The sequence below is a fragment of the Callorhinus ursinus genome, unplaced genomic scaffold, assembly GCF_003265705.2.
Source record: "Callorhinus ursinus isolate GAN/ISIS: 27379988/994484 unplaced genomic scaffold, GSC_fseal_2.0 scaffold15, whole genome shotgun sequence".
NCBI lineage: Eukaryota > Metazoa > Chordata > Mammalia > Carnivora > Otariidae > Callorhinus > Callorhinus ursinus.
Window position 1 is genome coordinate 10,159,127 of NW_027397077.1, and position 9,852 is coordinate 10,168,978.

The 9,852-nt window shown below is 41.8% G+C and overlaps 1 protein-coding gene across 2 annotated transcripts; it reads right to left on the reverse strand.

Annotated features, from left to right (window-relative positions):
• Positions 1–816: 816 nt before the first annotated feature.
• Positions 817–7,772, reverse strand: SELENOK (selenoprotein K). Of its 2 annotated transcripts, XM_025885259.2 has the most exons (4): positions 7,579–7,772; positions 3,648–3,738; positions 2,109–2,192; positions 1,435–1,525 (listed from the first exon to the last, which is right to left on the reverse strand). In XM_025885259.2, the coding sequence occupies exons 1-4, from the start codon at positions 7,595–7,597 to the stop codon at positions 1,435–1,437; spliced, it is 285 nt and encodes a 94-aa protein (XP_025741044.1). In that variant the 5' UTR covers positions 7,598–7,772. The 2 variants fall into 2 exon arrangements, 1 of the variants encoding a protein (XP_025741044.1); XR_012380903.1 differs by lacking the exons at positions 3,648–3,738; positions 7,579–7,772 and adding an exon at positions 817–1,179 and having other exon boundaries at positions 1,439–1,525; positions 2,109–2,160.
• Positions 7,773–9,852: the final 2,080 nt, after the last annotated feature.

Genomic DNA, 9,852 nt, shown 5'->3' on the forward strand with positions numbered 1-9,852 from the left:
ATAATTGCCCCTTATGTTTGAAGATCAGTATGTCACTACATCTCCATTTCCTGGCAAATAGGGTTGAATACTTCCAAATACTTGAACAAATACTTCCAAATAAATATAAAAATGCTTTTACCAAGGGCGCCTGGGTGGCTCAGTCAGTTAAGCATCTGCCTTTGGCTCAAGTCATGATCCCAGGGTCCTGGGGTCGAGCCCCGTGTTAGGCTCCCTGCTCAGTGGGGAGTCTGCTTCTTCCTTGGCACACCCCACCCCCCGCTTGTGTGCTCACTCTCTCAAAATGTTAAAAAGAAAAAATGCTTTTACCTGAAACACTCTGGTTCAAAGACTGTTCAACACAAAGCAGAATTATCTGTATTATTCATTTTTCCAAGGTATTTCAGTGCCTATTACATGTAGACACTGTTCGAAGCACTGGGGTAAAAAAGACAAAATCCCTACCCTCACTGAGCTTCCATTCTAGTGAAAGAATATGAGAGTTACCAGCATTCATGGGGGTGAAAGCCAACAGGCAGTATCTTAAGCAATGATTTAGAATTCAAATTTGTCAATATAACACAGAAGTCTATGATTTTAAAGACCACCTAGCCAATCATCATTTTGTAGTTCAGGTTTGTTGGTTATGGCTTTACAATTACCCTGATAATTATATCTGGTAGCAAACCTGATACTCTGTATTAAAGATTCATAGGACAAATATGTTTCAAGATAAAATTGTATGTATACTACTGGAATAAATACAATGTGATTTATTTATAAATGAGAACAAATTAACAATGAATACTATTTCAGAAGTTAAAGAGGTGACACTAATTGTACTGAATACACAACGTTTTATTTTTCTTCAAATCGAGTTTTTTAATTATACAAAGATGAGAAGTCAAGTTCTGTAACCTAAAAATATTTACTTATTAAAACTACATTAATACTTTCATAAACTATACAAAATGATGAGACAAACATGTACATTTATAGAACTGCATGTCAGTCATGCCAGATCCCTGGGGAGGGAATTCCCAGCACGACCTCATTTGTCTGTGAGGACACAGAGCAATCCTTGTTCAGGCATACACATTCAATTCCTTGTCCAGCATGGTCAGTGCTCTACTTCTTGATGGTTTCCCTCAGTTATGAATGTGCATGTCCACTTGTCTGCTTCCTAGAGCAGACATTTACCTAAAAGAAAGTGTTTAACAATCAGTTACTAGTTATTAATTTGGATCTGCACCAAAAAAACCCAACAATTTTTTTTTTCAAAAGATACTTTGATAACAAAATTCAATAAATTTTTCAAGGGCTAAGATATATTTTTCCAAATAAGATGTCTGAATAATAACAAAATAGTGGGTAACTTCTATTTCCCTGAAGAAAACTTCCCTAAGAAGATATTTTCCAAAATGAAATCTCTGCAGAGTAATTTCAGATTTTAAGTTACCTTCCTCATCCACCAGCCATTGGAGGAGGACTAGGGCCACGTAGATGATTAATTCGACCCATTCTTCTGGGAGGGTTGCCTGGTGGCCTAATAAAAGAAAAATTTAATTTCTACTGTTTAGTAGACATCAAGTGGTTCCTTTCAAACACTCAGACCCCTTTCTTTATTTAAAATAGGAACGAAACAATTAGATCAGCAGTTGAGAAAATTCAAATAGTTACAGGGACCAGACACTTAATGTACATGAGAAAAGTGAGTCAAGCAAGAAATTGTGATGACCTAACAGTACTTCCTGTAAATAAACGCCCAAATGAAACCCAGCTCCATGGAAATACAAGTCCAACCCCATGCCGCTTCATCTTCTCTTTTTTGATTTAGAGGGAAATCCAGATTCTAAAGTGAAATCTCTAGATTTAATGGTGGTCATCAGTTTTCATCCTCTAATTTAGACTTTTCCCATAGGATATTTGATATACATTTTAGCTTTGTCAAATTGACTCTAATTATCAAATCAGAGGCAACTTGACTTAATTTACAGTAAGGCATTAATTTTGTGAAATAGATTTTAAACCTTTTATTTCCATGAGCCTATATCTATCCATCTATAGTATTTAACTTAATTAAAATTACAGAGTGGTAAAATATCTATTATCAATTTAAAAAGTTCTACCCTCTTCCATCATCATATCTGGAATCAGAGGAGTTTCCATATCCTCTTCTCTTTTTCACATCTTGCTGAAGCAGAGTCTTGAAACTGAAAAAAGGGGCAGAAAACAAAAATACCACTTTCAACATTATAAAATGTATCTCCATAGTTTCGGTTATGTCTGTGAACAGATGACTAAACCAACTTAGTTCCAACCCCACGTTTCTCGAAGCCAGCTGGACAACACCATGTAGCACATGTCTACACAGGTGCTATGTTCTGGGCCAAAGCCACCATTCCTTGTCTTTCTTACATGCTAATAGGTCTCCTTGACAGAGTCTAGGAGTGACTCTGAAACCAGAGCCATCCCCAACTTCCTTCCTCCACTCAGCTGTCAGGCCTGAGTCTGTTTTTACAGTACTGCACATTCATTTCCCCCACATTTCCCATGCCAACAGACTACCTAATGCTACCTTGATGAGGGAGGAGCCTAAGGTGGTGTGCCAGAGACACAGGGCTTCTGGGAATCTATCTGAATGGAATTTTCTTTACTTGTGGACGGGAAAGAATTTAAGTTAAAACAATATTTAAAAAAAAAACAACAGGGAGTAGGTGAAATGTGAGACTTTAAGGAAGTTTTGCACTGGGTAACTTAAGGCCCCTCTGTCCCACTGTATTTTTCTACAGAACCATCTCTTCCATTTTTCCCCCCTTCTATTTATGCTACATGCAGTCATCAGATTAATCTTTTTAAATCAAAGCGACAATCCAATTAAGTATAAAGATCACAATCTGCTATTCAAACGTCTCTGCCATCTTCCCTGTGTTTCTTCCACCTGGAGTAATTTCTTCTGATGCCCACCTCCCACAATCATGCCCAGCCCAACACCCATTGTAGTATGAATTAAGTCAACGAAGGAAGGGGCAGTCTTCCACATCTCTGCACCCCTGCAGTTCTATGCCATGTGACATTCAAATATAAATATATATATATTAGCATGAGTAAGACTTGTTGGTAGTTGATGAACAATTTTCACAAAACAGCATGGGAAAAACCAAAAAATGCATTTAACTAAGAATTGCTTGAAATTATGGTAGAGTTTAAATTTTTGTCTCCTGTGTCAAATCTAACAATTAAAAAAACAAATTTACTACTTGGGATATTTTTTATCAAGATCTAACTCCCCTTGTTGGTTTATTGTATAATATGGAGTAAAAGCTGCACACACTACAGCTGAAACAGCAGAGAGAAAGTGAGGCACTGTCATTTGGCATTAGAATAGGGAAGCCTGGTCCCATAGATGCAGATTGAAATGGTTACCACCAAGGCTAAGCCACAGTCAAGCTACTTAACTATCATAGTCATACTTGTCAGATGTTTGGGGCAGCTTTACCACCACCAAAGTCTTAATTTCACTTAGCAAAGCTAATAATTAAAATATATACATTATAATTAAAAACCGTTTCAGAAAAGCTCAGCTTGTTTAAGAACCTCAACATAATGTACCTAATGTACTTCTGTTAACTTAAATATCAGGGCTAGTAAGAGCAGTTAACACTTACAACAAAACCACAAACTCTGCTATTCCCCAGAAGAAATCTGTTATCAAAGATAATCTCCATGGGGACTGACTCCGGCTGTCCAATACTTGTCCTACAGACAAGAAAAAAGAAACTTCAGTTAGTACTACAAATCCCTGACACAACATGTATTACAATTAGTTGCTTAGGGAACAATAAGACTCAGTTTTCAACTTGTTCACTCTTCCAGATGGCCAACACAAGGAAAGGTTTGTTATGTGTGCATCCTTCTAAGGAAGGGTTCCGGGAAGTAAAGCTCTATGATCTAGGGGTCATTCTTTTAACATGTCAAATGTTTTCCTATGTTCCTAATTTTGGTGAGTGACAATTCAGGTATTCTTTTCTCTTTTTAAATTGTGGCAAAATATAAATTAGAAAATTCCCATTTTAACCATTTTTAAGTGTACAGCTCTACGGCATTGAGTACATTCACACTGTTGTACAACCATCACCATCTTCCATCTCCAGAACTTTTTAAATCTTCCCCCAGCTGAAACTCTGTACCCACTCAACACGAACTCCGCTTTTCTCCCTTCCCCTACTTCCTGGCAACCACCCTTTTACTTTCTGTCTCTATGAATCTGACTGCTCTAGGAACCTTATATGAGGAATCAGACAGTATTCTTACTTAGATGACAGGCTTATGTCTTCAAGTCTCATCCATGTTGTAGATGTGCCAAACTTCCTTCTTTTTAAGGCTGACTAATATTCCATCATGTGTATAGGCCACATTTTGTTTATGCATACATCTGTTGATGGACACTAGGTTGCTTCCACCCACTGGCTATTGTGACAATTCTGCTATGAATGCCGGTGCATGAATCTCTGTTTATTCCAGTATTTTGAGGAAACAAATGGAATGAGTGAATATAGAAGAATATTCACACCACTTCCACTTTCCTAAATGTGAAAATATTTCTTTTCACTTGCAAAGTCTCTTTCCTGTATAAAAAAAGTTGTTTATACACACTCTTACAAATCTTTACAGTTATGTTAAAATTTCCATAAATCAAAGAGTCTGGGTGTTCTAAGTACTGAAGAGAATTTGCCTTGTTCATTAAAGTAACCACTATTTTTCTGTAATTCCACTATAATGGGATGCTGTTGATTCCAATTACGGATTCCAGGTTTGTTTGTTTTTTTTAAGATTTATTTATTTGAGAGGGAGAGAAAGAGAAGACAGGCACACACTAGCGGGGGAAAGGGCAGAGGGCCAGAGGAACAAGCAGACTCCCCACTGAGCAGGGAGCCAGACACTGTGCTCAATCCCAGGACCCTGGGATCATGAGCTGAGCTGCGAAATCAGGAGTCGGACACCTAACTAAGTGAGCCACCCAGATGCCCCTATGGACTCCAGTTTTGTCTTAAGCACAAATGAGGATCTATTTTTCAAACCACTTTATAATAATGGAGCTACATGAAAAGTTAGTGCTCTAGAGTTTTAGGCTTGAGAATTAAAAGGTCTGAATATTTTGGGAAAAGAGCTGTCAACCACCTCTCCTCTCCATTTTCTCAAGGGCTTCACCACACTCACCTCCACCCCCTCAGTCAGGGTCTACAATTCCTCTTTGTCTGCCTTACATTCAAGGATCCACTTGGACCTGAGCTCTCAATGGAGCTATTGACAAAAAAGGGATACACTTCAAGACAGAGCATGGGTGACGCTCTTGGTTCTGCCTCTTACTAGCTCTGCTTCATTGGCTGATGTGGTATTTTCCTGCTCTGAGAAAAAGTTTCGCAAGGCTAGTCATCATTTAGGATTGCTAAAGAAAAAGTCATGTGACAGTAAGAGAAATGTTTCCTCACTGTGAAGTGCTGATAAATTCAATCTTTCTAAAAGACATTTAACTAGAACACATCAATTCCTTCTTTGTGACTCTAAAGAACCCTTTGTATGCACTTGCATTGTTGTATCTTGCTTTTAGCACTTTTCCCTCCTAGTTTCCGAAGGCAGAAACCTCCTCTCCCAATATCCGCAGAGGGAAATAAGTTGCTTGGATGTAACTGGCATTTCTCAACTATAAAAGTGAGATAAAAGGCCTTAATAGGACCTTTATATTATTTATATGGATCTTCTATTAAGGGACAGGTGAGGCTAGGTAGGGGAGAGATAGGTAGGGGGCTATGGGATCAGGCTCACAAAAATCACAAAAATATGGAGGCGTAGGGAAACCAGAGCTAAGGGAACAAACCAGACCACCCTGGCCTAGGTGTCAGAGGTGGGGTCTTGTTATAACAGCTACTTGTGACCAACAAAGAATTATGGACCCTAAAAAGGAAGTAAGCCATTGAAGGTGTTATTACTAGTCCTTACTCAAAGGTGCTATCAATAGAGATGTTAAAAGGATTTAAGTTCCCTGGTTAGTTTTCTATAAAAGACCAACCCTAAAGGCCCTCAGTGGCAACCCTGTCAGGACCCCTCTCACTCCTGAGAGCTTTTTCTGTATCCTCACTTAATAAAACTCCATCGCTTTACTCACTCTCTTGTCTAGATTCATTTTTCGACTCAGTGAGACAAGAACCTCACTCTCCCACTTCACTATGACAGTGCATACACACGAAGACATACTACAAAGAATTACTCAATAATGCATAAATAGAAGCTGCCAGCCACAAAGGATATAACACAAATTCTGCAAGTGCCCCAAATTAGATGAAACTTTGATGCTTTTGTGTAGGGTCCATCAACCTACTTGTTTCATTTTTAATTGGGCCAGGAGGAGGGGAGCCATTTTGAAGTGCAGAAAAATGCCAAGTGCACGCAGCCAGAAGACTTCTCACTCAATTACCTTAATCCTCTCTGAAGATAAACAGATGACTCAAATAGAACAAGGACCTAGCTCCAGCGATCCTGCTCAAGATTGCACCAAGGCATTGATTTCACCTGAATCAAACAGGTGGGCAGACAGTTTTGGCACTGGTCTGACCCAGTCATATTGGGTCCTTCCTTTCCAGACACTTTTTTAAATTAAAATTTATTTGTTTTGGAGACAGCGAGAGATCAAGCGCAACGGGTAGGGGCAAAGGGGAGCGAGAATTCCAAGCTGACTCCCGGATGAGCGCGGAGCCCCAGGCGGGGCAGATCCCACTACCCGCCAGACCATGAGCCTCAGCTCAGCCAAACCAAGTGTTCGATGACGCTCAACCGACTGAGCCACCCAGGTGCCACCAGACACTTTCTTTAGAGAGTCACTGAATTATGTCACTCTCACATTCTCTACTCTGGGACTAGTTACCTTGTTCCTACAGGGGGCGGTGCTTCTTACTGTGCCCCTTGGAATTAGGGCAAAAAAAATTACGTGTATGACTAGCTACCAACTCCTGGGGGCGGGGGAGGGGAAAGGGAAGCCTATCCTATTTACTTAATTCTCCTTATACATTATAGAGAAAGACCGTCTAGTCGATAACAGCAAGGACGCTGACAACAGTCACCTCTGCTCGAAACCCGACTGAACCATTAACTACCTTAGCGATGCTAGGCAACCTACTGGACCTAGGGGCGCTTCAGAATCTCCGCCCCCAAAACGGGATAACAAAACAACTACCTGAACAGGGCGCTGTAGAGACTGAATAGGTTTGATAGCGAAAAAGTTAAAACAGCGCCTCACACACGGGCGCTACGCAGACAGACGGTGTTAACCCTGTAGTCATTACTAGCTAAGGACGCGGGCGTCCGAGAGCAAAGACCACGTTGGCGACACCCAGTCAGAAGGTGGGCGAGGGCGCCAGGCAGCCGGCACCGTCGTCACCACCCGGACCTCGGCCCCCGCCAGCGGGCTCAGGGACGCTCGGCTGACGCCCCGCAGGGCCGAGCGACTTCAGGAAAGCGGCGCCGGGCCGGCGGGCGAGGATGGAAGAAACCCGGGTCCGGCTTCCCGGGCCAGCGGCCGCCCCCGAAGACCCTACAACTCACCATTCGAGATGTAAACCATCTTTACCCCGTGTTCCCGTCTTCTGGGGCGACTGAGGGGCTTGGCCCCTCTCGGCCTCGGTATCTCCCTCTGCGCCCCGCCCTTGAATGTCACAGCTCACGGTTAGACCAATCGGCGACGGAGGAAGGAGGTGGACAGAACCCATTGGCTGCTGGGACGGACACGCACACGACTGCCTTTTTTTTGCGTCGTCATGCTGGCGACTTCCGGTAGAGCGAGGGCTGCCGGGCAGGTGACCGGAAGTGATGTTTGGGACTTAATCCGTAATCGCGCGCTTTCGTGACTCCTGGAGTTGAGCATTGAAGAGTTCGTGTCACCGCCCGGTGAAGAGAACTTGTTTTCACTAGTTGCTTGATGGGCCCAGGGTCGGGAAGGCGAAGGCCTACATGTACAGTGGCTTGAAGAAGTACTGGCAGGAGGAAGTTCCTGAGAATATTCCAGAAGTGTTGATATTTGAGGGTGTGGAGGGCAGTGCCTTCCTGCTGAAGCGGTGACCAAACCCTACGGAGCTTTATTGTCCTGTTTTCGGAATATACAGACAGGCACCCACTAGATGTCTTCATTCTTTGTAAAACCAGCGTTTTTGCTCTTGGTTCACTAGAAGCGAATGGAATTATTAGCTATTGTGAGGCAACCGTGAAAAATAAATCTGTAGCGCGAGACCGTTCTGTTACTGTTTCTTACTGATGGCCACGTGGCAATCTCATTCCTGTCTCAAGGCTTTTGTACTTGGCTGTCCTAAGCGAGGTGCTAATGGCTGTGACCCCCCCCCCCCCCCAAGTCCCGAGTGCTCAAGCCACATGTCAGCTCGAAAAGGTTACCTTTTCGAGATGATTATATTTTGCACTTAATAGTGTTGGTTAAGATTTTAAGACTGTCCTAGAGCAAACGTTTAATGTTGACTTTTGGGGGAGCATTTACCCCCCAAAAAATGTATAATAGGAAAAGACCGCGTCCTTTACTTCTTTTGAGATTTTTGCAGCACAATCATAGAGGATCATTTTTGCAAAAATATTGCAAAGGATCATTAATTGTACCAAGGACCTTTTTTAACCTGGACCATGTCCCTATCATCTTACCTGCTCTACTCTCCTTGCCTTCTAACTGAAATTTCAGCTTCCACCTTTGTCAGCCTTAACCAGTTTTTCACACTGTAGCAGGAGTGATTTTTTTTTTATATAGAAATCATCTCATTCCCTTGTATATAACCTTTAAGACACTAAAATTTAGTGACTTCCTATTGCTCTTAGAATGAAATCCAGTTCCTTCTCATGGTCTACAGGCTTATCATGACCTGTCCACTTCATTGTGTGCCTTTCACTGTACCTTGTGCCACAATCCCCGCCCACATTGTGCTCTGCCAACGTTGTTCTTTAGTTTCTGAAGCACCTCCAAGTTCTTTCATGCCTCCAAGACTGCACATACTTTTCCCTCCACCTGGAGTACTCTTCCCCTGGTTCCTTTCACATCACTTCCTTTTATCCTTTAGATCTCAGTTTAAGTGTCACCACTTCTGAATACCTTTTCCTGGCCACTCATCTCCATGATTATTTTCTCCATAGTGCTTGACAATGTGAAATTATTTTATTTATCCAGTAATTGATTTTTGTCTCTTTCAAGAAAATAAAAGATCTAAGAAGTCAGGAACCCCACCTGCCTTGTTGCCTTTTATATCTTCAAGTTATATCAAAGCCCTTGGCAGATAGTAGGTACCCAAATATTTGTTGGTTGACCTGGGGGTGGGGAGGGGTGGGGGGATATCTTTCTAAAAGGTCCCTAAAAAATTCACCAGTCAACAAAAGAGGAAGGGAGCTAACATTGGGATCTCTTGAGTACCAGACTCTGCTACGTTATCTCTTCCTTTCCATTTCCCTGTCTTGATCATTTCTTCCTGAGATTTAATGCAGTGATTTCCTAATGAACTACCTTTAGCTTGTCCCACTCCATTTTATGGTATACTTAACTGCCCGTTTAATCCAATTTTGCCTTCTTCCTGCTCACAACCTTCACTTTCTCCCATTCCTGCCACCTAACAAATAATGCCCAGCCTCCCTGGTCTAGCACTGATTCCCTGATAGATCTCCTATTTGTCTCCATGACTTCTAATTTCCTGACAGACCCCTTGCTTTCCTGCCTGTTGTTTCTGCTCATGTGTTTCTTCTTGATGGAAATTTTCCGCACTTCATAAAATCTAATCCATCCTTCAAAGCGAGGCATGTTCCTATCAAATGGAGTAATGAATGTGAAGGGACTTT